This window comes from Anabrus simplex, chromosome 5 (genome assembly GCF_040414725.1).
Source record: "Anabrus simplex isolate iqAnaSimp1 chromosome 5, ASM4041472v1, whole genome shotgun sequence".
Lineage (NCBI taxonomy): Eukaryota > Metazoa > Arthropoda > Insecta > Orthoptera > Tettigoniidae > Anabrus > Anabrus simplex.
Window position 1 is genome coordinate 184,043,213 of NC_090269.1, and position 27,446 is coordinate 184,070,658.

The following is a 27,446-nucleotide window of genomic DNA, read 5'->3' on the forward strand; positions in this document are numbered from 1 at the left end:
TTCCAGCAGCAGTTCATCTACAAGGTAATGGCCTGTTAACATCTTCATTTCTTGCTAGCTCAGCAGTTTAACTCTCGGGGAGGGTTCGAAACATTTAGTATGTAACCTACCTTTTAAAAATGTAAATTCTTTTCTGTCTATCTATAAATTACAAATCTGTAAAGCGGGGATAGAGAGTGCTTCACCCTCTCGAACTCCCCTTCATTTTTGAAAAAGGAGGTGACTACGTTTTCATAACCGTCTTCTCTTCTTTAATGTAGTAAAGTTTTCTCATACATGTCACGTCACCTCCCCAGCTTGGGATTAGCCCCTGTATGATCGGCCTAGCGCCACATAGGTTTTAGACAAACTTGGTGTAGGAGTGCATGTTATCGCCTCCATTCATTTTGTATTTTGGGCCATTTACTTAACCCGTTTTGTTTTCCTTCCTGCGAAGGCCCAGTAGATTGGGTATTAGTTACCCCTGTTTCCTTGTGTGCCTTTAGGGCAGATAGAAATGAAGTTTGTTGTAGCCTTTGATAGGCTTGTAAAACTGACAGCGGGTCTGCTCTTTCTTAACATTGAAATTAGGAGCAAATGCTCCTTGTACTTTGGGGTTTTCTACCCTTCAGCAATTGCGGTTGTGAGCTGAAAGCTCAGGAATTAGACTTGGGGCTCGAAGCCCAAATCTTGTAACAAACTGTAATTTGTTAATTCATTGATCTGCTACTTGGTACCTGTTATACTTTGTTAATTGTTGATTTTGAAAAGAAAATATAACCTTTGTTAAAGTTTTAAATTAACTTTAATTTTGTAGTCGAGACCTATTCCAGCCCGAACCTTCTTTCACCTCTAACTACCACGGAAATCTCCGTAACAATAATAATAAGGCAAGAAGAAGAAGAACTGACATAACTAAAATTTTATAAAATAACTTATGGCTTTTCCTCAATTCTCTGAAAGTCACAACCTATTATATATACGGAATTAGATGTAAAAATACCTGTTCGCAATAAGTACCCTACATATTAAATATAAATCAAATAAGTTGCTTTACCTCACACCGACACGCCTTATGGCGATGATGGGCTTGGAGTGGAAAGGCAGTGGCAGTGGCCTTAATTAAGGTACAACACCAGCATTTGCCTGGAAACCATGGAAAACCATCTTAACGGTGCTGACAGTAGGATTCTAACCCACCACCCCTCGAATGCAAGCTCATAGCTTCGCGACCCTAACCCGCATGGCCAACTCGTTCGGTCATCTCTGAAAATATGTCTCTATCAGCAAAGGATTTTTAAAATCATCATATTTTTATAGGCTACCCGAGACGCAGAGTAGCCCTGCGGTTTTCTGGTTCAAAATTTTTTCATTTAAGTTATTGCATCAGTCGGCTCACTTACCCACTGTCCATGTACACCGGTGATCTCATGATTCAATTACTGAAGTCTTATGCATTGATGTGACATATGAACTGAGAAAATACTGAGCGGTTCATCCTAATATAAAACAGACAATTTTGAGTGGTCACGAGCATGACATAGGCATAAGGTAGGCTAGAGAGTCGAGTTGAATCAATTGTCGAATGTTAACTAAGTTATAATACTGATTTATATATATAAAATAAGTTTTGTCTGTACATTGCTCAGAATTTGAAAAGAATGGTATTTCTGTATCGGTCGTGTCCACAGTAACAAGGAAATGCATTTACTTTTCTGCAATTTCTGTCTGTCTACGTATGTATGTATTTATTATGAATGTACACTCATCACGAGAAAACGGCTGAAGAGATTTAATGAAAATCGGTATGTAAAGTCGGGAGATGAGCCATTACAATCTAGGCTATGAATCATTTTATTCCCGCTGAGTGAAATGGCAGTTTAGGTGAAGGCCTAAAATTTAATTCTCAAAATATTTACATTGTTAATGGTTCTATTGATAAATACTACATAACTAAAGTTATAAAGAATTAAATTACCGATCATTTAGGTCTTATACATTTTTACCGTACCGGCTATGATAACATACATATTAATGAATTCGTATTTTTGTTGCTAAGTCTATATCAACGCCGAGCCACGAGAAAATGGGTTAACAGAATTTAATGAACATCGGTATATAGAGTTGGAGAATAAGAGACCACAGTCGAATTTATAAACAATTTTATTCACCCTGGATTAAATTGTAGTTGAGGGGAAGGTGCCTAAAATTTAATTTTTTAATACCTATGTTATTGGTCCTATCGCAAAGTACTAAGTAACAAAAGTTATAGAGAACACAATTTCTGATCATTTATTTTTTATTCAGTTTTATCGTACTGACTATGCTAAAAATGGCATTTCAGAGTCGTAAGAAAACTAAATGTGAAGGCCTACAATATCAAAAGTGCATAACATTGATCAACAAAAACATTACACTGACCACTGTTTGATGTGATGTTCTTTGTCTATTATGCTGCCACTCAATTCCGATAGATTGAATTACTGCTGCGTACCGAGTGTAACAGCCTGACTGAATATTGGCGGGAAATAGCTGGGGAGTTAGAAAACTTTCTTCTTCAGCATGCCAATCATCTGGTTCATACATTTTCTGATACTGCTGGTATGTAACACACTGGTTCGTCATAGTATTCCAGCTATTCGATCCCTATTCTGATGTGCTGTTTTGAATGAGCAGTGTGCACACTTCAGCCTAAGGCGGAGGCTCCCTTAGTAGCAATATGACCTGGTCTAGAATTACAATTTAGGCTTATTCCAAATTATAGCACCAAAAATCACTAAATAACTCAAAATTCAACTCTGAAAAGAGCTGTTTCTTAAGAAAAGCTTCATCCTCTTCACTTTTATACATTCTGTACCGGGTGGTACACCTCTACGCCACACATTTAAATTTTGCGCCAATAAATCCTCCTCTACAGGAGAAACTCTGAACGTAAAACTGGACCTACTTAAACTTTTCCTCTGATGTCGCTGTGTGAATTTCGACTTGTTTTTGTTTACTATTTATCAAGAAGTGTGGACATTCTTTCATAGATGTATCTACTAAAAACTGTGATCAAGCACCCTGGTGCGAAGTGAAGGAACTTTATTTCAAGAAATTTTGTACTCATAAGTTTTGTCCTTACTAAATTTTGTTCTTTCTTTTGTGGGTTAGCAATATTAATCTTCCCTTCTGCCAGTTTTGAACTTAGCCAATCCAGAATTTCTGTAATTAATTTATGACCAATCGTGTCTTTCTTCTTTGATTTTGATGTGTAACTGTAAGCTACTCAATAAAAGCCTGTAGGTGTGTCTTAATTATTCATGAAAGGTCTCAAACCTTCCCCAAGGGTATAAAAACTGCTCATTTTCTTGCTTCTTGGCCACTTCATCAACATCTAACTTAGTGTATGGACGTGTAGCAGGAGGCGGGAAGCGCCTCTTTCATCAGGCAGCAGTTCTTCAGTAAGGTAATGGCCACTTAACATCTTTATTTCTTGCTAGCTCAGCAGTTTAACCCGCGGGAAAGGTCCGAAACATTTACAATGTAACCTACCTTTCTAAAAATATAAATTTGTGCCGGCTTATGTAAAAACTTCACGTATCTTTAACTGTAAATCTGGGATAGAGAGTGCTTTACTCTCTCGAGTTCCCCTTCATTTTGATTTGAGGTGACTACGTTTTGGTAACCGATTTTCTACTCTTCCTTAATGTGTTAAATTTATTCATTATACGAGTCATCTCCATAGTTTGGGAATAGTCCCTGTTTCATCGGCCTAGTGCCTTTTAGGTTTTAAAATGTGTATTTAGGAGTGCAAGTATACGCCTCCATTCTTTCTGGTATTCTGGGCCATTTACTTAACCTGTTCTTTTCCTGCTAAGACCCAGTAGATTGGGTACAAGATACCCCCGTGTTATTGTTGTAAGTCATGCCTTGATGGCAAAGCCTGATATTGCCTTGAATAGGCGTGAAAAACTGAGAGCGTGTTAGCTCTTTTCTAGTGTGTACTAGTGCCTCTGGGAGGCTTGAGGTTCAAAGTTGGGACCAAGTGCTCCAGGTATTAGGGGTTTTCTGCCCTTTGGTAAATATGTGTGTGTGAGCTGAGAGCTCAGGAAATGTAAAGGGAGGGCTTTGAAGCCCAAGTTCTGTATATACCACCAATCTTATCTTTCCTAGAGTTAATTTGTGCTACTTGTACCTATTGCATTGTTGTTCAAAAAAAAAGAAGAGAAAAAATATCACCTTGTTACAGTTTTAAATTAACTTTGATTTTGGTAGTTAGACCCATTCACCCCGGCACCTTCTTTCACCTCTGCTGATCCACAGAAACCTCGGAACACATTCTACATTCATTTTATTCCAAATTAGCAGTGAAGAGGGGGTTTCTCCTCTGGCTTGGAGGAAAAATTTGCCTCCAAGTCAGATAGATTTTTCCACCGCCAGTGTAGTGAATTGAGATTTTCCGGCTTATCGGGTACTCCTAAGAAACAGATTAGTAAAAGGGCATAGATTTTGCCCTGGGACCCTCCACTATTTACTCCCCCTGCAGAAAAAGGACGAAGAGTGTTCACGGATCACAGCTGTCTCCAGCTTGGTCATTTCAGCTCTGGAACTCTGGACTGTGAGATTGGCAAGCGAGCCTACCATTGCAATGAAAAGTCCCTAACCCAGTCTTCATAAGAGAAAAGACATCTGGTGACTTCCCCGTTGTGTTTCTAGGGTAACGTTAGTGAAACATCTGAATCCACCATCCAGACTACGGCAGACTCGAGCTAAAACACTCAACACAATGCAACAGTGAAAAAAACGATTTCACAAAAGTAGGTGTACTTTATGTACTTCTGCCACCTGAACTTGAAAATACACTGAAAATATCATATCACCCACAGTCTTGCCATAAAACTTATACTTTGCTAATAATGATATCACATATTAAAGTAGTTAGAATACAAGTTTAAACCAACTACATATTGAAATATGCACACATTGAACAAATGCATACAGAGAAAGCGGTAGAAAACATGCACTAATGTAATTCATTCCGTGCTTTCTTAGTTGTCATGAAATGGCCCCTGCTTTTTCTCTTATGGGGCATTTCCATGTGCTCACGGTGAAGCATCCAGCAGTAGTCGCCCATCATCCAAACATCCCAAGTTCCCTGGTATCATTGTTCCATGTCCTTTATATTCTGATGGACCATTTCACCCTGTTCCTCACTTACAGCACCATCACACCTATGCGAATCAACATTTTTATCAACTAATGGTCAGGCAGGCATTAATTTTTGAAAATAAGACAAGGTCTCTCCTAGTGCATTGGCACTGCAGGTGTCTCCAGGTAGCCTACGCAGTGGCCTCCACGGTATGCACTAGCCATGCATCTTGGTGGGTGTGCCATTTACCAACTGTGGAGCCTAACTTGGCACACTGGGGCAAAATGCTGGCAACTAGGAATTAGTTAACTGGATAATTTATAATGTCCAATAACGGACCAACTATTTTAGTATTATAATTTTACTCGTTCGGAACAAATATTTCAGGTTCCCTATGGGAATCAACATCTTTATCAACCACCGGTTGTGTTACTATCTGAGTAAAAAGAGACCGCATGTGATAAGTGTTTTAGCCGTGAGTGTCATGTATATGTTAGTAATTTAGGAGAGGATTCTAGTGATGTAAGGGACAACGAATCTTCCGATCTACAGGGAACCGAGCCTACTGCAAGTTCAGATTAATGAAATATCTGTCATGTAAGTAGACTTAATTTTCGCAGCAAATATATTTCACAGCAGAAATAATGTATTTTTATCATCTCGGGCAAAGCAACTATATCTGGAAATTTACATCTTCATATTTGAGTGAAGACCACGTGGACCTTGCGGAGTGATATGAAATGTTTATTTATGCCTATGATACTCTCTCGATGGAAGGAATTTCTGTTCATTCCGTTTCTTTTCAAAATGAGCCTTCCTAAAATTAGGGTGCAGGGATTATTTAGCGGGGGAAGGGGGTTATTCATGTAAATGCGGTATCCTATTATACTGTTCCTGTAGCTCAACAGATAAGAGAAAACTGTCATGACACTTTCAGTGTTGTGGTGGACGTCTTCAGAGGACAGTCTCCTGACACGAGTCACGCCTAGTTTTTACGTTATACAGTTTCAATTTTCAATATTTTCCATTATTCAATTATTTCCTCCCCTGCAAACCATGTGACCTTGCCACGGTCGGGAGGCTTGCGAGTCTCAATGAAGCAGATAGCCAAGCCGCAGGTGCAGGTGCAACCATATCGGATGGGTATCTGTTGAGAGACCAGAGTAACGAATGGTTCATCGAAATGGAAGTAGCAGCCTTTTGGAAGTTGTATGGACGGCAGTCTAGATGATTGATTGATATGGTCTTGTAATAATACTTAACATGGCTTAGCTGTGTTAATACTGCTACTCAGCTGAAAGCAACGGGAAACTACAGCCGTTACTAACTCTTGAGGACATGCAGCTTTCTGTCTGAGTGATGTACTGATGACAGCCTCCTCCCGGGTAAAATATTCCCCCCATTCGGATCTCCGGCTGGGGACTACAAAACAGGGGGCGATCATCAGGAAGATTTAAGAATATATGCGAGTTGGAGCATGAAATGTTAGAAGTTTGAATTGATATGGTAGGCTGGAGAATCTGAAAAGGGAGATGGGTAGACTAAAGTTAGATGTAGTTAGTATAATCATAAGTTATGAATTTCATTATGGTCTGTATTGACAATTTATCACTATCAAAGGGTAGGAAGGATCCACCTATTCAATACTATTAGTTTGTATATTGTCTTATAAAACTGGGACTAGTTTCGACCCCATATATATTGGGTCAACTTCAGCCACACTCCAACTGGAAGACATAAGCAACACATTTAACCAATAATTATATAAACACAGATATGACACAATTTATAGTCTTAATTTAAACTATTAGTGAAGTCTGAATAACATAACTAAATAACACACAAAAAATGTTGTGGTTGATGGCGAACTATTTTGTCGTTTCTACAACAGCAATTGTTTTTTAGTTGATCTGGGAGTTGGTATCCTTTTCTGTTTAGACGAGCAACTTTACTGATATTCATGTTTGTTCAATAGTAATATGGGTCAAGATCCATGTAGCTTTAAGGGGAACATTTGTACTTTGAATAGGTTTTCCTTATTATCAATGTAGTGATCTATTGTTTAATTAGTTTGGAGGTGAATGTCTGAAAAGAAAATAATTTGAAGTAAATAATTGAGAATATAAGGGAAGCAAGAAGCTCAAGATAAGTATGTATAGTTATATGAGACTCAGCCCTATGTTGTTTGTAAGTTACGTGCACTTGGTATAGATACCAACACCAGACTGATTGTTGAGAGGGAGCAGGAGTATAGCTTATGATGGCAGGGATTGGAGGAGGGTTGTGTGGAGGAGGGGCAGGTGGGGGGCAAGTAGGTAGATTTGAACTGATTGGTGGACTTAACGTGTCTTTTTCCCTTTTATACTTCGTGTATATAGGAATGAGAATATCAAATAGAATAGATTTTTCATTAATTTCATTGATATTATGGTTAGGGTTAAAGTATTGTTCTAAATGTATGTAACAATTCTCCAATATGTTGAGCAGGGTGCACTTCTTATCTACTTTTAAAATGCTTAGATCTTGGTCAATTGATGTAAAATTGTGTTTTGAGTCTGTCATGTGCTGTGCCATGGCAGAGAAACGATTGTATCTTGAAGCATTGACATGTTTCATGTATTTTATTGAAAAATTACGTCCTGTTTGCCCAATATACGTACTTTCACAGCTATTACATTGCAGTTTGTAGACACCTGATTGAGAAAACTTATTAGTTTGATTGACAGTATGTGTGTTAAAGAAATTGCTTAAATTGTTCTTATTTGCTTTAAAAGCTATTTGTTGGTTATGTTTCTTGAAAATATTAGTAATTTGGTATATGTTTATATTATTGAAGGTGAAGGTGTCATATCAGTGTTTATATCATTATTGGTTATGTGTGTTGCTTATGTCTTCCAATTGGAGTGTGGCTGAAGACAACCCAATATATATGGGGTCAAAACTAGTCCCAGTTTTATAAGACAATATACAAACTAATAGTACTGAATAGGTGGACCCTTCCTACCATTTGATAGTTGGTATAAGTGAAGTATGTTGGCAGGAAGAACAGGATGTTTGGTCAGGCGACTACAGAATTATCAACACAAAACCAAACAGGGGAAATGCAAGAGTTGGTTTAATCATGAATAAGAAAATAGGGCAGCGGGTAAGCTACTACGACCAGCGTAGTGAAATGAATTATTGTTGTCAAGATAGACACCAAACCAGTGCCTAGTAGTTCAATGGATGATGAGAAAATCGAAAGAATATATGAAGAAATAGAAGATCTAATACAATATGTAAAAGAATCTAATTGTGATGGGAGATTGGAATTCAGTGGTAGGCCAAGGAAGAGAAGATAATACAGTAGGAGAATTCGGATTGGGACAAAGGAATGAAAGGGGAAGTCTGCTGGTTGAATTCTGCATTGATCATAATTTAGTCCTTGCTAATACTTTGTTCAAACACCGCAAACGACGGCTGTATACGTGGTTCAGACCTGGAGACACTGGAAGGTATCAAATAGACTTCATTATGATTAGGCAGAGATTCAGAAACCAGCTGTTGGATTGCAAAACTTTCCCAGGAACAGCCGTGGACCCTGAACACAACTTGTTGGTCATGAATTTGGTAATTTAACTGAGACTGCAGAAGATCTCGAGAAGTTGCTGAATGGTATGAACGAAGTCTTGGGTAAGGAATACAAGATGAAAATAAATAAGTTCAAAACAGAAGTAATGGAATGCAGTCAAACGAAGGCAGGTGATTCAGGGAAATTTTTTTTTTTTTGCTAGGGGCTTTACGTCGCACCGACAAAGATAGGTCTTACGGCGACGATGGGATAGGAAAGGCCTAGGAGTTGGAAATGGCCGTGGCCTGAATTAAGGTACAGCCCCAGCATTTGCTTGGTGTGAAAATGGGAAACCACGGAAAACCATCTTCAGGGCTGCCAACAGTGGGATTCGAACCCCCTATCTCCCAGATGCGAGCTCACAGCTCAGGTAATATTAGATTAGGAAATGAAGTCTTAAAGGAGGACATAAAATGCTGACTAGCAAGGCAAGGAAGAGCCTTCTTAAGAAAAGAAATTTGCTGATTTCGAACATTGATAGAGGAATTAGGGAGATGTTTCTGAAGACTTTCATCTGGAGCATGGCATTGTATGGAAGCGAAACATGGATGATAACTAGCTCAGAAAGAAAGAGAATAAAGCTTTTGAAATGTGGTGTTACAGAAGAATCCTGAAGGTGACAAGGATAGATCAAATCACAAATGAAGAGATACTGAATTGAATTGGTGAGAGGAGATCGATTTGGGTAAATTTGACGAGAAGAGAGCGAATGATAGGACACGCCTTAAGACATCCAGGACTTGTTCAGTTGGTTTTCGAAGGAAATGTAGGTGGTAAGAATGGTAGGGGTAGATCAAGGTATGAATATGACAAGCAGATTAGAGCAGATGTAGGATGCAATAGTTACATAGAAATGAAAAGGTTAGCACAGGATAGGGTGACATGAGGGTTGCATCAAACCAGTCTATGGACTGATGACTCAAACAACAACATGAAATTATTCATTGGTAATAGTATCTGTGGTAATATACAGTGTTATTCAACTAAGATATCCACCTCAAATAACTCGTGAACCATTAAAGATATTGACATTGTTTGGAATTAGAGTACTTTTTTATGGTATCATCTTCTGAGAAAATGGTACTAACTTTGTTTTTTAAACAGAACTATTGTTTTTTGTGCCCAGCCTAAACTCACAAGCATTTCAACTTCAACACCGTAAATATTTTGAAAATTGGACAAGTAGATAGAGTAAATGCGATTTATTCGAACGTTCATCATCTTCCGACCAAAGGATGCCCTGTTCAATTCTTGCTATATATGAAATATGAGCTAGTTTACAACAGACAGAATTCCTTCACCTTCTTCTCATAGCTAAGTATTTGCTATACTGAGCCCATAAATACACTATGATACATTGTATGACTTAACGCCTGGTGCATTGTCGTATGTTAACGTGTAATGGAAAAATGGATACATCGGTGCTTCTAAGGGACAACATTTTTATCCTGGCATGACATTAAACCACACAGGATCAAATAAGCTAGCTGCGTAATACGTGCCACATAGTTGTTAGCCTACATTTGGAAGATGGTAGGTTCAAAACTCACCAACTGCAGCCCTGAGGATCATTTTCCATGGTTTGCCATTTTAACACCATGCATACACTGGTGATGTACTTTATTTAGGCCATGGCCGCTGCCTCCCCAGCCCTTTCCTATCCCATTGTCGTCGAACATCCACCCAAGTTAGTGTGACGTTATAACACTAGAAAACCGCAACCACATCCCCACCAAGTTGTAGGAAAAGTGGCAGAGAAAGAATGAATAAAGGATTAGTATGAGGGATAGTAGTTAACATTACACTGCATGTTTGAAAGTAATAGTGGTGGTGGAAGTGAGCATGATCTGAAGAAGTACTAGTACAACTGGGCAATCATCCCTTCTATGGCAAAATTAAAAAAATTAGTGTATTTATGGATACAGTAGGGCGAAAACCTAGCTGTCAGAAGAAGATTATGGAATTCTCTATATCAACAGCTAGCTCATGTCTCATATGTAACACAAATTGAACGGGGCAGTATCTGGCTGGCAAATGAAGCATGTTTGAATAAATAAAATCTTCTCAACTAATATTTGTCCGATTTCCAAAATAATCACAGTGCTGATTTCATAATAATTATAAGTTTTGGTGTAAGAACAATGTAGTTCCATTTAAAACAACAAAATTAGTACCATTATTTCAGAATATATTGACACCACAAAAATAAACCACAAGTTCAATTATGAGCCCCTTGTTAACATTACTGAAAGTGAAAATAGAATGTTGATATCTTCATGACCGGGTGAGTTGGCCTTGCGGTTAGGGGCATGCAGCTGTGAGCTTGCATCTGGGATATAGTGGGTTCGAATCCCACTATCGGCAACTCTGAAGATGGTTTTTCGTGGTTTCCCCATTTTCACGCCAGGCAAATGCTGGCGATGTACCTTAATTAAGGCCAAGGCCATTTCATTCCAACTCCTAGGCCTTTCCTATACCACAGCCGCCATAAGACCTATCTGTGTTGGTGCGACGTAAAGCCACCAGCAAGATATCTTCATGGATTAACAAGTCATTTCAGGTGGACAACTCTTAGCTGAATGACTGTGTATAACTCCTGTCAAGTGAAAGAAGATAAAAAAAATTGAAATCATTTAATACGTAAAAGAGTCCTACATAAAATTCATCAAAAATTTAGTTGAAAAATATCTCTATACAGCAAGTTATGTATTGCATAGTCCTATAATTGGAGGAAGTTATTTAGTCTACTGAGGTTTATGTTACTGTTGCCAAGTTCCTCGTATGAAGCAGAAAGGACATCAAATGCTCTCGGAAAACAAAAAACCTATCAGAGAAATATGGTAACTCGGAAAAGACTGCACCATGTGGATATTTATCACATTTGCTAAATGGAACTTGATTTGTTAGAAACTCTTGTGGGGATGGACGCTTTCATGGACAGCAACGAAGGAGAAGGCAAATATGAGGAAACGTAGCTATAAATGAAGGGATTCATTTGCGTTGCGTGTAGAAACATGACCAAGGGTTTCACCTTAATAAATGTAATAACATTATAATTGGGTTAGTTTATTAATGTCATGGTTCAACTGACTAAATTCAATTTTGAAGTATATATTAATTTCATGCAGAATTAAAGAGATACTATCTATATATATATATAAAATAAAGAGTTTTGTCTGTACATTGCTCAGAATTTGAAAAGAATGCTATTTCTGTATCGGTCATATCCACAGTAACAAGAAAATCCAGTTTTTACTTTTCCATAATTTCTGTCTGTCTGTATGTACACGCACCACGAGAAAACAGCTGAAGAGAATTTAATAAAAATAGGCATGTAAAGTAGGGGGATGAGCCACTACAAACTAGGCTATAAATCATTTTATTCAAGCTGAGTGAAATGGTAGTTTAAGGGAAGGCCTAAAATTTATTTCTCAAATATTTATATTATTAGTGGTCATATTGATAAATACTACATAACTAAAGTTGAATTAAATTTCCGATCATTTATGTCTAATACATTTTTACCATACCGGCTATAACACAGATATTCATGAATTTATATTTTTGTTGCTAAGTCCATATCAACGTCGAGCCCCTAAAAATTGGGTAAGCAGAATTTAATGAAAATCAGTACACAGAGTCAGGGAATAAGAAACTACAGTTTAAGCTATAAACAATTTTATTCACCCTGGGTGAAATGGTAGTTTAGGGGAAGGCACCTAAAATTTAATTTTTAAATACCTATGTTATTGGTCCTACGGGAAAGTACTACATAACAAAAGTTATAGAGAATACAATTTCCGATCATGAATGTTTTATTCAGTTTTACTGTACTGACTACGCTAAGAGTGGAATTTCAGAGTCGTAAGAAAACTAAATGTGAAGGGCTACAATATCGAAAGTGCGTAATATTGATCAACAATAACATTACATTGACCGTTGTTTGTTGTGATGTTCTTTGTCTCTTATACTGACACTCAACTCCAATAGATGGGATTACTGCTGTGTACCGAGTGTAACAGCCTGACAGAATATTGGCGGGGAATAGCTGGGGAGTTAAATAACTTTCTTCTTTAGCATGCCATTCCTCTGGTTCATACAGGATACTGCTGATACGTAACATACTGGTTCATCATAGTATTCCAGCATTCGATACCTACTCTGACGCGCTGTTTTGAATGAGCAGTGTGCACACTTAAGACAGAGGCTCAGTTAGTAGTAGTAGTAGTAGTAGTAGTAGTAGTAGTAGTATGAACTGGTCTAGAATTACAATTTAGGCCTATTCCAAATTATAGTACCACAAGTCACTAAATAACTCAAAATTAAAACCCTAAAAACAGCTGTTTCTTAAGAAAAGCTTCTTCCTCTTCACTTTTATTAAATTTACATTCATTTTATTCCAAATTAGCGGCAAAGATGTGGTTTCTTCTCTGGCTTGAAGGAAAAATTGCCACAACGTCAGATGGTTTTTCCCCCACCAGTGTAGTGAATTGAGATTTTCCGACTCATCCGGTACTCCCAGGAAACAGAGAAGTAAATGGGCATAGTTTTTGCCCTGGGACCATCCACTATTCGAACCCCCCCCCCCCCCGCTGAAAAAAGACCAAGAGTGTTCACGGATCATGGATGTCTGCATCTTGGTCATTCCAGCTCTGGAATTTTGGGCTGTTTGATAGGCAACGTAGTACTGTTTGTTAGAAGTGAGAAAATGTGTGGTTTTTCATCTGATCGAGTATTTCATATGAAAGCATTGCTTTTAATCGTGCCATTCCTACCGACGTCATTGTAATGACCCATCTTCATTTCAGTTGGGAAAACCACTAAGAATCTATAAAGGCAGGCAGAGAGTGAGTGTCTGCCATTATAATGAAAACTCCCCAACCTGATTTTGACTTATGGTAGGCAAGAGGACCTACCATTACAATGAAAATTCCCTAACCCAGTCTTCATATGAGAAAAGACGTTTGGTGACTTCCCCGTTGTGTTTCTAGGGCAATGTTAAGAGCTATGCAATTTAATACAATCTTGCTCATAATGTTTACACTACCTAACCTAGAATTCTGTATACAATATAGAATTCTGAAGCGAAGCACGGGTACATCAGCTAGTCAGTTCAATAAATAATTGACAGAAGTAAAGCACTAAGGGAATTACGAAACATAAATGCTACTGAAAGATCATACATTTCATTTAAGCGGGCTGTGGAATTGGAATTTTTTAGCTTGTGTTTCAGTTATATAAATGCATTGATTTTATCACAATATTTTAAGTATATGAATGGTCATGCATGAAGGGGAATAAAGAGACTGGAAAGTGGATGCTGCTATTAGAGGTCCAAGCCTTCACGAGAAAAACTGATTGGAGGTGTTTTCATGACCCCTTAATACCATTTGTGTCAATGCTAATCACAGGTAATAATAAAATACTGGAGAAAACTTTTAAGCAATATGTGAAGCAAATAATACTGTACCTACAACTAGTAAGCATTAGATTCAACTTCGAGTGAGGCGTGGTATGGCGCGGTGTCCTGGGCTATTGCGACAACATCACACGACTTTCCATGCCTCGTCTGTCTAATCGTAGATATTATTCTACCCAATACAAACACAAAATTATATAAAAATGAGAATTAATTTACATATTTCACAGTCATACAGCATAACCACTGGATATATAACGATCACAATGCAACCAAGAACGCAATTTTCCAACCATCCCGAGCCGAGAAAAAGTTACCCTACAAAATTATTTTTTTTGGAAACATAAAATTCTGAAATGTGCAAATAATGTATAAAACATCCCAATTTACTGTACATTTGTGTTCAAATTTGCATTTGATCAGATGACAGGTTTTGGTGAAACAATGTGTTAAAGTTGATGCATGGTTGAAACATACTTAGAAACAGGCACTTTTCGTGTTCCACCTGCGATAAAAAATGTAAAAATTTAAATTATGAAACCTACATGACCTAACATGAAATGAAACTAGAAAAATGGTGTCACTGGATTTTTTGTAGGCCTATTGGCTATTTAAGAAGAAAAGAAAAAGAAAACCTCCAAACTTCAGTACACACAACATTTTGGTCGACAGAAGGTGGAAGCACAAGATCTGGATTATGGCTTTGAGTAAATCAATTCTTGTTGTGGGATTTCACGAACACTGCTTTGCAGTTTGAAATGAATTAGTCCACTTCAGGATATAAGGTACGTTGCCTGCTTGCATACTCTGTGTAAACCATGTACTACACAAGGTACATGTATCATGTTTGGAATGCCCATAAAAAGGCCTACTGCCTTCCATCATATATATCCCTAAGTAGGAGTAAATCATCATAAAATTTGACCCCATTAAACCATAATTTCAGAGATTTGTTGAATAAGCGAGCCATAACAGAGGCTCACAGCGCAGCACTCGCAAACCCACAGACTCCGACAGCCCAGCCCGTGCAGTGTCATACTCCACTGACTGGCCCCACTCAGCTCATCGCAGTCCACTGCACTGGGCGGACTGAGTAGTCTACCTTGACTACTTCGTCACAATAAAGCGCGTGTTGTGTGCAACGAAATGTTCATTTCACACTTCTATTGGAATCACTTGCTATACAAATTCCTGTACGCTAATGACAAATGTTATAGTACGCTAATCGCAATTTGAAATAAAACGATAAAGATCTCTCCTACAACGAAATAATAATAATAATAATAATAATAATAATAATAATAATAATAATAATAATAATAATAATAATAATAATAATAATACCGTGAGGGTACACCTGTCCTGTGACTTCAAATCAAGCACCTTGTAAACTGACATCTTATTCTTAAAACTTAAAACAACTAGTGCAAGAAGTTTGGACGTTGGTCAACAGATATCGCTACTAAAGTGATACAGTAATTTGTTATTTTAAGATTTCCTAAACCGAGTTGATTTGTTTTTGTTTATCACAGTTGTCAACACTTCGACCTCTTTCCGCCAACTTCAAAATTAACCAATTGGAAATTTCCTGTATTTAATTTTCAACCAATTGGAGCTTTCTTCGACATATTTAATCATCCAATAAAAAACTGGGGGAGTGTCGGGCATTAGTCCAGATCTCTCTAAAACCTTCCTCTCCGGTATAAAAGCTGGCAATTTTTCTGGCTACCTTGTATTCTTGATCGTCGAGTGTACGGAGTGTATGCCAATAATGGAGGCAGGGGCGTTTTGCCCTTCATCGAGCAGTCCAGAGCAATAAGGTAATGGCAGCCATGTACTGTACTAACTAGGTGATAGCCTCTGAAAGCTAACCCGAGAGGAAGGTTTCCTGTCTTTAATTATGTAACCTTTAATTTTCAAATTTCAATAATGTAAATTTCATCTTCAAATGTAAATCTGAAACTAGCCTAGGAACTTAGCCGAAATTTGAGAACGGAGAGTGCGACACCCTCTTGACTTCCCTACCAACTTGCATTTGAGGTGACTATGTTTTTGTAACAATTTCCTATCTGTAACCTGGTAACTTAAATTTTCTCAGCAGAAAAGGATTAGCCTCCTTAACTTTGGGCCAGAAGCCCAAATAGGGTTTTAATCTGTGTGCACATTTCTAGGAGAGCAAATATCTGCCTCTGCATCATTTTGATTTTTGGGCCAGTAACTTTAACCTGTTTTATTTTTTCTTCCCATCAAGGCCCGGTAGAATGAGTATTCTATACTCCTGTAAAACTTTTCTGTTAAGTGGTTAAACTGTTGAGTGTTGAAGACAGTGAAATCTGTTCGAACTATTAAATGCAAGTTGTGCTTCGAGAGGCCTGGAAACTGTAAATTTTCGGTGAGCAAAAGATGCTCAGGTTGTAATGGTATTAGGTTAGGAACTCTGTCTCCTATAGTATTCATAGAGCATAGATGCTCTTCCTATTCTTGTAGATATACTTTGTAAATGAAATGGGGAGACCTGTCTCAACTTTTGGGTGTATGGAGCAATGTTGCTCAAATAACACTCGTAAAATTGTATTCAACTACTGTACTTGAAATCTTGTACTGTCACTGAGCGCCTGGTTTTGTTAATATCTTTCATTTGAAAAAAGAAAAAGGTCCAAAAGAAATATAACCTTGATTTTTAATGTTTTTAATTAATCTTTTGATTGTAATAGATAGACCCGTTCATGCCCGCACCTTCGTTCACCTCTGCCAACCATGGAATCTCTGTAGTAACAACAACAACAACAACAACAACAACAACAACAATAATAATAATAATAATAATAATAATACTGGCAGAACACTAACAGTAACTTAATTAGAAATTATAATATTCATCTGCAACTGGCATCAAGTTAACTGGAAATGAATCTAAATAAAATGAAGCATATTCAAGGTGGTGGTGGTGGTGGTGATTATTGTTTTAAGAAGAGGTACAATTGGCCAACCACCCTCTTTTAATGCTAATCAGAGAGAAAAAATGGAAGGGATCCGACACTTCGAGAAATGAAGACATTGGCTAAAGAAAGCAAAGGGCATGAAAGGCGTGAAAATGAAAGACTCCCTAGGTCTTGGATGGTCTAATACCGTCGGGATCGGAAAAGAACGGGAGTTGACCAAGGGAGGTCGGAGAACATAGATGAAAATCAGGAGCCTGTCACAAGTAAGTGGAAGCAATGCCAGGACTCAGCTACGGGCCCCACTGTCACAATTCACACTCCCATGTTTAGGGTCACTGGGGCCCCTTTTAGTTGCCTCTTACGACAGGCAGGGGGTGCTGTGGGTATTACTCTACTGCCCCCACCCACAGGGGCTGCATATTCACGGGGCCTCTCTCGTGTTTAACGCAAAATGAACTAAATTACAATTTAAATGCCAGGAAAAAACCTGAACATAGCCTTTTCTTAGTTGATATGCATAGTTTATTGGTCATTGATTAATGGTAGTGGAATTACTGTGAATAAAAGGAAGAGCATCAACACTGTCTGCATGGAGAAGAGACCACCATGCGTTGAGAATGAAGCCCACTGAATTGAAATTTCTCTCCGAAGGTGAACTTGACGCTTGGTACTTTCTTCAACAAGAATAATTGAAGAACCACTTAATCGATACTTTATTTTTTGCGTTGGGCAAAATTAAATAAACATTATCACTCACAGAACATGTTTCGACCACTTAGTGGTCATCATCAGCTGTATAAGGAAACTTAGATGGAAAATATTGGACAATAAGCACAATCGTAAATCTTTAGGTTATGGAAAAAATATTTGCTGTGTTGATTGTTTGACCGGTAAAAGTTCTTTGGTATCTTCTTAGTAAAAAATGGCGGTCATATGGTTAGGGCAGCTTGCCTCACGTTATATATCATATCTTAGAAAGATGTTTAATCTGCGCTGCCTTGGGGATCTGTCTTTGTGCACAATCTAGTGTAGTAGCGATGTGACACGGTTTGATTGTTCGTGCAAACCATGGGAGAAAAGGGAAGTGGAGTTGCGTCGTCATCTAGTACGTCACGCAAGGGAGGAGGGAGACTTAGCTGTGCTTCCGCGACGTCGTGCTTGATTATTTCACTTGTTCGTCTTACTTGTCTTCTGTCAATCCATTCCATATATTTACTGATGTGCCCGTATAAGAGGTTTTTTTCTCATTCATTTCGTTAAGATTCCGTTCCTAGTTCTCTAATTTATCAAGAAGAACATAGACGTTTTCTAGGTTGTTCATTAGCGTCCCTTTATTGATCTTGCTTATGATTTGAAGGTCCTGTTTGATATTAGTGAATTTGTGGTTCGCTTCTTTCATATGAGCTCCCATAGCAGCAATCAGAAAAGACTAAGAGGTACGTCAAATTCACCTTTAATAACCCGAGGATTTATGAAATCATGAATTTGTTTAAGAAATACAACACCAAAGTAGATTTTGCAACCAAAAACAATACGAAACATAGATTCTTTAATCACAATAGAGCCAATAAATTTCAAGATGATGAATTCCAAGAATCTGGCATTTATAAGTTGAAATGTACTCAGTGTAAAAAAATATATGTGGGACAATCAAGAAGGAACTTCATAATTAGATATCAGGAACACGTCAATGCAGAGAAGTACAGAAGATTCTCTGCTATGGGAGCTCATATGAAAGAAGCGAACCACAAATTCACTAATATCAAACAGGACCTTCAAACCATAAATAAGATCAATAAAGGGACGCTAATGAAAAACCTAGAAAACATCTACATTCTTCTTGATAAATTAGAAAACGGGGAACGGAATCTTAACGAAATGAATGAGCAAAAAAACCTCTTATACGAGCACATCAGTAAATATATGGAATGGATTGACAGAAGACAAGTAAGATGAACAAGTGAAATAATCAAGCATGATGTCGCGAAAGCACAGCTAAGTCTCCCTCCTCCTTCACGTGACGTACTAGATGACGACACAACTTCAATTCCCTTTTCTCCTATGGATTGCACGAACAATCAAACCGTGTCACATCGCTACTACACTAGGTTGTGCATAAAGACAGATCCCCAAGGCAGCGCAGATTAAACATCTTTCTAAGATATGATATATAACGTGAGGCAAGCTGCCCTAACCAGATGACCGCCATTTTTAACTAAGAAGATACCAAAGAACTTTTACCAGTCAAACAATCAACACAGCAAATATTTTTTCCATAACCTAAAGATTTACGATTGTGCTTATTGTCCAATATTTTCCATCTAAGTTTCCTTATACAGCTGATGATGACCACTAAGTGATCGAAACACGTTTTGTGAGTGATAAGTTTATTTAATTTTGCCCAATGCAAAAAATAAAGTATCGATTAGGTGGTTCTTTAATTATTCTTTTTTATTATACTCATCGATACGGTCGTGAAGCGGACTACTTGCAATGGTACTTTCTTGGCGATCTGGTGAAGTTCTGGATCATTTTTGCCCATTTGTCCTCCAATTCTTTCATCACACAATTTTAGTTTACATATTTTTCCAGCTAATCTGTTGGAATAGGACCATCTTCAACGTCAGCCCACGAAGCAAACATCATTCATTACTTCAGCAGATTATGGCATAGTTGCGGAGTTTGATGACCCAGGAAGATTGGAATGTTTGTCATTCATACACACCTTGTTCAGAACATGAAATGAATGTCTTTCCCATCACTGTCAACTACAGGCTTGAATACCGACCAAATACAACTTCTTGTATTGTCCGGTTTCTAGTTTTTCTTTACTTCATGTTTTCTTGCCAAACTTTCTTTTCTTTTGAAGCCACAGTCCGCATTCATTTCTGAAAACAGGATAGGTGGGGAAGTCAACGAGAAAACCACAGCAAACCTGATCATCTCCACTCCACTCTACTATAATGTAATGCACTCCGCTGACATGTAGTACACTGTACACATTGAAGCAGTCAGCCCACAGCACCACCACAGTCTATCCTTGGCTAACCGCATACAAACGGCATAGCACTGACCACAGCCTGACCCGTGTGATGACGTCCCGGGCTTCGTATCTTTGAGCCTTCTAAAGCCCATTGCCGTCTATTGCCGAAGCAGTTCATGGGCTGGGCCGCTGTGCAGGACTCTTGAGCCATAGTTGCACATTTCGATGGTGACATTTCTCCACATGCTAACAGGAAAAAAAAAGCTTGGAAACTATTTAATTATCTTTTAGCACATTTACTACAATGTTTCCTGCTTTTCTGGTGTTTGTCCATGCTTACCATATTTTTTTACATTCTTCTACTCCAGTCCAATCTTTAAGTACTACTGGTTTGAAAGCGAAAAAGTACATGACCAGACTTCTAATACTAATCTTAAAAACTCTTTGTTCAATCAACAAAAGACTGTGCAGTGACCTGTCAATGAGATACAGAAAAGATGCAATTCATGGTACTCACCAACCTGCAGTGTACCAGCTACACCAATTGTGAGTAATATTACTTTTCTCACTGTAACAGGTACACCTTGCTAGTTGTGCATAATTAACCCAACTTGTGCTGATTTTCCACATCTACTATCTCACAGAACTTTGGCCCTTTAAAAACAGCTACAACCAGCCTGTTTTAATTCTACCTTACTTTCTACTCTTCTCCCTTTCGCTATCTAACCATTCGTTATACGCATTAATGATGATGCTCAGGTCAACAATAGACTTCACAAAGATTCCATTCACCAATCAAACTGAATTAATATCCACATTAACTTTCCACTTTTTACTTCTAGCAAGTTGATTGGTTTTGCTAGGTTGATGGGATTATTTGGATTTCTAAAAATATTAAAACTGTGAAATGATTCATTCGTAAAACCACGGTAACATCTCAGCTTGGCATGTAATATGATACTGAACAAGTAGATAAAAATAATTTTGTATTAAAATAATCCAGGCTATACAAAAAATTCAGCAAGATCTCAAATCAGTTTGACTGATAGCAGATGTAGAGAACAAAAATAAAATAAACCCCCTTTCTTCAGGCTCACAAATTTTCAGCAAAAATGGCATATAGAAGGGCTATAGCCATTTCAGACAAACTAAGAAAATGATGATTGGAATGAATGAAACAATACTGGGTGGATCACAAGAACCTAACAGTACAGCCTTCCAAGAGAAAGTGAACTTTTGGTCCAATGTAGCCGGTAAAGATGATGATGATGATGATAATGATGATGATCCAGACTTTTAAAACGTCCCTGTGGTTAAGATTTCACATTAAACTGAAGATCCTAAGACTATGATCATATCAGTGGTTGCACAAAATTGCAAGCTTTCTTGTTTTTATTTCACTACACTAAGAGAATCCCAAGAACACTCAGTCATGTTGGTTGATCTGAAATGTGTGCAGGACTTTAGGAAGTTAGCACAGATTTTCTATGTTATCTCCACTTTGTCCCATTACTTTTGTTCCAAGCCTCTAAAATTACCCAATATAAAATCACACTATTGTCACTTGACTGCAACAAAGAAACAGAATAAATCATCTGGAAAGGCTAAGTACTCTAGAGTCTATTTTAGGAGGACTTATATTTATTCGTAAGTAGGTTCTAAAAAGAAAACTTGGAGTGCTGTGAAGGCTCTTAACATAATTGTAATTAAAAAAGATATCATTATAGCAGTTTTTCTTTAATGTATTGGTATACAAAATCAGAACTGTTTATCACATTTTCTTCATATAGGTAACATAAAAGCATTCACCTTAAAAAAGTCAGCTACACAACATTTACACTAGTAACTACTGAAACTACTATTGTACAAAATACCAGTTAATATAATTACAACTAAATACTATAACTCAGAAATAAGGTTACTAAAATCACAAGAAAGAAAAAAGTAGTTTACACTGCACTTACTAAATCTCAGCAATGGATGGATGTAGTGAAAGATATAACTAAGAAAATAAGTAAGGTGTTTATATGGAGATAAATCAGCTGCATTTTTTCTTTTGGAATAATGTGAAAAAATTCTACAGAAACTCTTAACATGGTAACCAAGGAGGTATCCATTGTTCACAGGTGGAATTTTCATTCAATATTTGAATAAATCTAAGTAAAAGAAACCAACCTTGCCAAGGAACAGTCTATGGAATGAAGTATGACCACAGAGTTCTGTCATAATTCATCAACAATACCAATATATTTATGGCGAGATCTTAAGAAAGTTTTTTTACAAACAAACAAGCCATGTGAAACCACCAAATATATACTTATATGTTTCTAAAAATCACAGCGGCTTACATAGTTTCAAAAATGATTTCAAGAGACTGTCAGCAGAAATATTATTTTAAAAATTTGATAAAATCAGCATCATATTATTACGCAACATAAAGTCACTTACGCAGAGAGGCTCCCGAACCCACTTTGTGCCGTGCCAGAGCAGCATATTGTGCCCGTGCCTTGGCTCGCTGCGCTGCCTGGAGATCAATAGCACTGTTGGAACGCAGAGTGGACGGGCCTGGTGAGGCACCTGCACGCCGAGGTGAGCCTGGACTATCTGCAGAAAGCACAGAAGCTGTGCTCAGCAAATTTGTCGTAAGTACAGTGAATGAGGGATGAAGGGAATATGTACTAAGAATTTTACTGATTTCCTCTTTTGGCCTCAGTACTGCATAAATGGAAAATGTACACCATCTCTTGCAATTTGGTAGTATTATAATTAGGTGCAGTTAACAACAGAAGGAAGAAAAAAGTAAAACAAAGATCATAACACATTTTTTGGAAGTACACTAATCAACAGAATATAAATCATAATACTTATTCACAACAAATAGGAAAAAAAATTAATGTACATAGAATGCTACTGTGCAATTGCTAAGGCACCCACTGGATACGAGATCTTAAGCTAATCATATTCCCTTCATAATGCATCTATACAATCTGTCAAATTTCAATAATGTAATTATATATACAGTACATAGAAATACTGTACAATTGCCTTAATATGTTCTTCTGAAAATATGTTCTGAATGTTCTCCAGCTATGAAAAATACTAGCCTAAAAGCGTGTTTAGCAAAACGATTCTATACATTCAGCATTTTATAATTTCTAGATATATTTAATTGAAGCAACATTTTTGTCACAATAATTCCAGCAATAATATAATAATTGTCATTAAATGGGTCAAAAACAAGCATAACTTTATATCTGCTGAGTAAACAAAACAAAACTTATCCAGCCAGATAGTTCTTGTGACGATTGCCTTTGAAACTGCACTGCAATTACAGCATACCTTGAGTTCAGTTTAATACGGTAATAAGTATTTGAATACACTTTAGAAGTATTTATGTGAAATATTATGTTTACAGAGGGGGAAAATGAAGAAAAATATGTTCAAAATAGAAAAAATAAAAGCTCTCCAGGATTCCTATGCATGACATTTTGCTAAGTTTTGTAAGAAGTCCTGCTTTCTTTAAAGTTTGCTAGATACTTGCTTACAGGTTCAGTGCATACGGAAGGTACAAATTGTTTTTGTTCTCGACTGTATAAAAGAATAAGTATTATAATAAAATGATCAGAAACATACTATTTAATATTACATAGAAGAAAAAGCAAAGTCATATATTGGTGAGAGGATACTGTGACAAAGAACCCATTTTGTAAGACATTCTCTATACTAATAAATTTGCCATGCTTGACTGACAAGCCTTCAGATCTCGTAAAGCAATGTTTTCATCATGGTACACTAACATACGTCAACTACACATGCAATAACACAACAGATAGCAATCCACCAAATAAGTGCTCTGCAAACAGATATTCAACACGAGAGGATAGTTGACAAATAAAGTCTTACATGAGCCTTCAGATAAAACATAAAGAGTTTCAAAAAAATATATACATATATAATGTTCCAACTAAGCATACAATCTCTCTCCGTTCAGAGAATCCAGAGCAAAAGTTTCAATGCCACATGAACAATCCACGACACCAATTAAACCAAGAGCTGTTTAACTGAAATATAGTCCAACTTTACACAGAAAGAACAGCAGTGGGTGACAGAAATAAGCTGAGCAACACTTAGCCAATACAATGGACAGCAATAACCAGCACTTTATCAATCAGGTTGATGTCAGGAGTGTTTGTGTATGTACATCTTATGAGGAAATGCAAGGGGGAAAAGAAATACACATAAACCAATATGCCAGCTTGGTAACTTTCCAGGTAAAGTTTCAATACTGCAGTACCTGCAGTTGTGCTGGCCTTGTTGGTAGCAGTTAGCACTGGTATGCCTGAACGCTGCTGACGTGTCAGCGATGGGGTACGATGCAGCTGCTGGTACTGGTGAAGATTCTCTGTGCTGCCTGTATCCAAATGATGCAGCACACAAAGAAGACACAAACTAAAGTATTAACTCTAGCAATTAATCTAATATATGAGACTTCCTCTGCTCAACAATTCAAAAAGATTTAGTGGTAATGATTAATGAAGTATCAAAATACTCTGTGAACCAATTTAGATTTCATAAATGGCTGCACCACATTCATACTGTTAACTGTATTTTATTTACCTCTAGACCAATTTTATTATATCTATATTCAAAAGCTGTAATTTAAAGCTACAGGATGCTCTTTCCCAGAACCAAAATGTATCACTACAGCTATACCCACGTAAATCATAACATACGTGGAAAGGAGAGTAGTTCAATCTTAAAATACTTGTAGAAAGGTCTGCAATACTCTATATTTAAATATTCAAGGTAGAAACACAAATAATTAAGGAAATAGAAGGAGAGCAGTAACTTAACAAGTAAAAAAAAAAAAAAAAAAAAAAAAATTAATAATAATAATAATAATAATGTTATTGGCTTTATGTCCCACTAACCACTTTTATGGTTTTCGGAGATACTGAGGTGCCAGAATTTAGTCCTGCAGGAGTTCTTTTATGCGCCAGTAAATCTACTGACACAAGTTGACGTATTTGAGCACCTTCAAATACCACCGGATTGAACCTGCCAAGTTGGGGTCAGAAGGCCAACGGCTCAACCGTCTGAGTCACTCAGCCTGGCTAGAAAAAAACGGCTGAACTTGAGAGGCCTCCTTTTCTACTCTGACTTGTGATTGCGGTTATTTGGCTTGCGAGAATTTCCTTGGTGGCGTTTCCATACCCAGTAGGTATAGTTAGGAAAGTGAAAAACCATATAAAAATGATGTATAGCGATAACTTAAGTAGTTGAAGGAGAGATCCTTCCTTCTTGCTTGCCACAGACCCGCCAAACCAGCCTTAGAAGTATTCTTATATATAAGAATTAAAATTGAGACAGTGTAAATCTGCATAATGAGATCATTTCCCGTGTTCCTATCGGCCGGCCAAATTTCGTATTGTCTCAAATAGAGCTCCTATCGTGTCCAGGCACAGGCCTGCCTCATTCAATAAGAGAACCCCAAATTTGGAAATTGCCACAGTGTGTGCTCTGTTAATTTATAGCAAAGTTCAGAAGACATTGAAAACTTTACTCCCTCGCTGCAAGTGTACCTACAGACCTGAAGAGAACTGTAAACTTTACTTGGAACTTAAAACTAGGTAGATTATATTGACATTCAGACCTTGCGCAACTTGCTTATCCCAGTCTCGCCATATAGAGTGTCCGGTGTGTACAAAGTACAGTTCTTCCACCGAGTGGTGAATCCTCAAAGTCGTGCTGGTCAGATTTGGATGGCCACGTTTCAGTGGTGGGGAAATAGCCCTCGCAGCGAGTCCTCATCCAGCATGCCATCGATACTGTGTGCGTGCATGCATGCTGATTAGTTACGCGTCAGTGTGAAACTTTTCGATCAATTGAATATGCTATATAACAAATGACTTAGATGTTTTTTAGTAATATGTATTATTTGTTAGTGTTTTGCAAATGTGCAATAGTTTTGTAATATTGCCACTCCTGTATCAGAATTTTGGCAGGACATAGAATAGTGAAAAGAAAGTTATTCATAGCCAGGCAAGAGAGATTATTTGCAATGTATATAGTCATTTCCATACGGGCCATGAAGGCCCTTGGAGGGGTGGAAGGTGAAGCCTTCGGCACTTGATGGGGTAGAGTGGTTAGCTCTACGCCCTGCAATGTATATAACTTTATGAAAAGAGAAGCAGAAGGGCCAATTTTAATGCATGAACTGCAACAACGAGTAGTTGAAGCAACAGGAATATCCCACAAAGTTTTCAGCAATTTTAAAAGAAAAGCAAACTAAAGCGGAAGTTGGACAATCTTTCTCCACACAATGTAAAAAAGTTAAATGGGAATAAATGGAAGACTTCAACAAATGTGAGGTTCCAAGACATATAAACTAATTCCATGTAATACAAGGTAAACGTCCAACGTTACAAACTTTATTACCAGTTTTGAAGGAGCAAATTAAATTCAAAGGAGAAAAATTGGCCCTTCACGAAGTAATTAAAACTTTAGATTATAGGTGGAGGAAATCATGTGATAACAGGAAAATTTTGATTAAAGAACTGACATTAAGGAAAAGAGACTAGCCTATTTGATGACAAAATGGTACCAGAATGATAAATGACCTATAGCATATATAGGTCAAACATATACTCTTCGCACAAAACCACACTTGTGGTCTGATAGTTCAAATGCTGGTTTACATACTGTGCAACTGAAGGGTCAATATGCCATTATTGTTCATGCCAGGAGCGAACAAGGTTTGTCAATAACATGCTGTTATCTTTTAAATCTGGGGAAAAAGAGTGGTGATTACCATGATGAAATGAATTATGAAAACTAACATTTCTTTCAACCACTTTTCATAATCAATCTGTCTGCCAAGTCACTGTTGGCTGTTGACAATGTGCCCTACCACAATGAACAGCTGAACACAACTTCACCTTTTTTTTTTTTTTTCAAATGCTATTTATTCGGGGCGTCGACCCATGTGGATCTTTTGCCCCTACTGGCACCATATTGTATGAACCTCCGTGTAATTGGAATGGAGGTAGTGGGGAATGTTGTGTGTGAGGAAAGGAAGATTAAGGACATCACATACACCCAGTCACCAGGCCAGGGATATTAATCATTTCAATTAAAAACCCCTGGCCTGGCCGGGAATCAAACCCGGGGCAGCCGGGTGACAGGCGGACGTGATGCCCCCTACACCACGGGGCCGGACCAACTTCACCTAACTCAGCTAGAAAAAAGAACACGATTTCCTGGCTTACTGACAATAATGTGCTGTTTGGTGAAAATGTGCTCAAACCAGAACTATATGAACTCGTTAAAATGAAGAAAAGCGGCACACAAAATATAAAATAAATGCCCTGTTGGCATAGAAT

At 37.6% G+C, this 27,446-nt stretch overlaps 1 protein-coding gene across 1 annotated transcript in view; it reads right to left on the minus strand.

Annotated features, from left to right (window-relative positions):
- chb (chromosome bows) overlaps positions 1-27,446 on the minus strand; it is an 890,037-nt gene that overhangs the window by 268,291 nt on the left and 594,300 nt on the right. Inside the window, exon 15 of the mRNA XM_067147211.2 lies at positions 22,513-22,668. Coding sequence (XP_067003312.1) covers positions 22,513-22,668 — 156 coding nt within the window. The remainder of the gene's footprint in view (positions 1-22,512; positions 22,669-27,446) is intronic.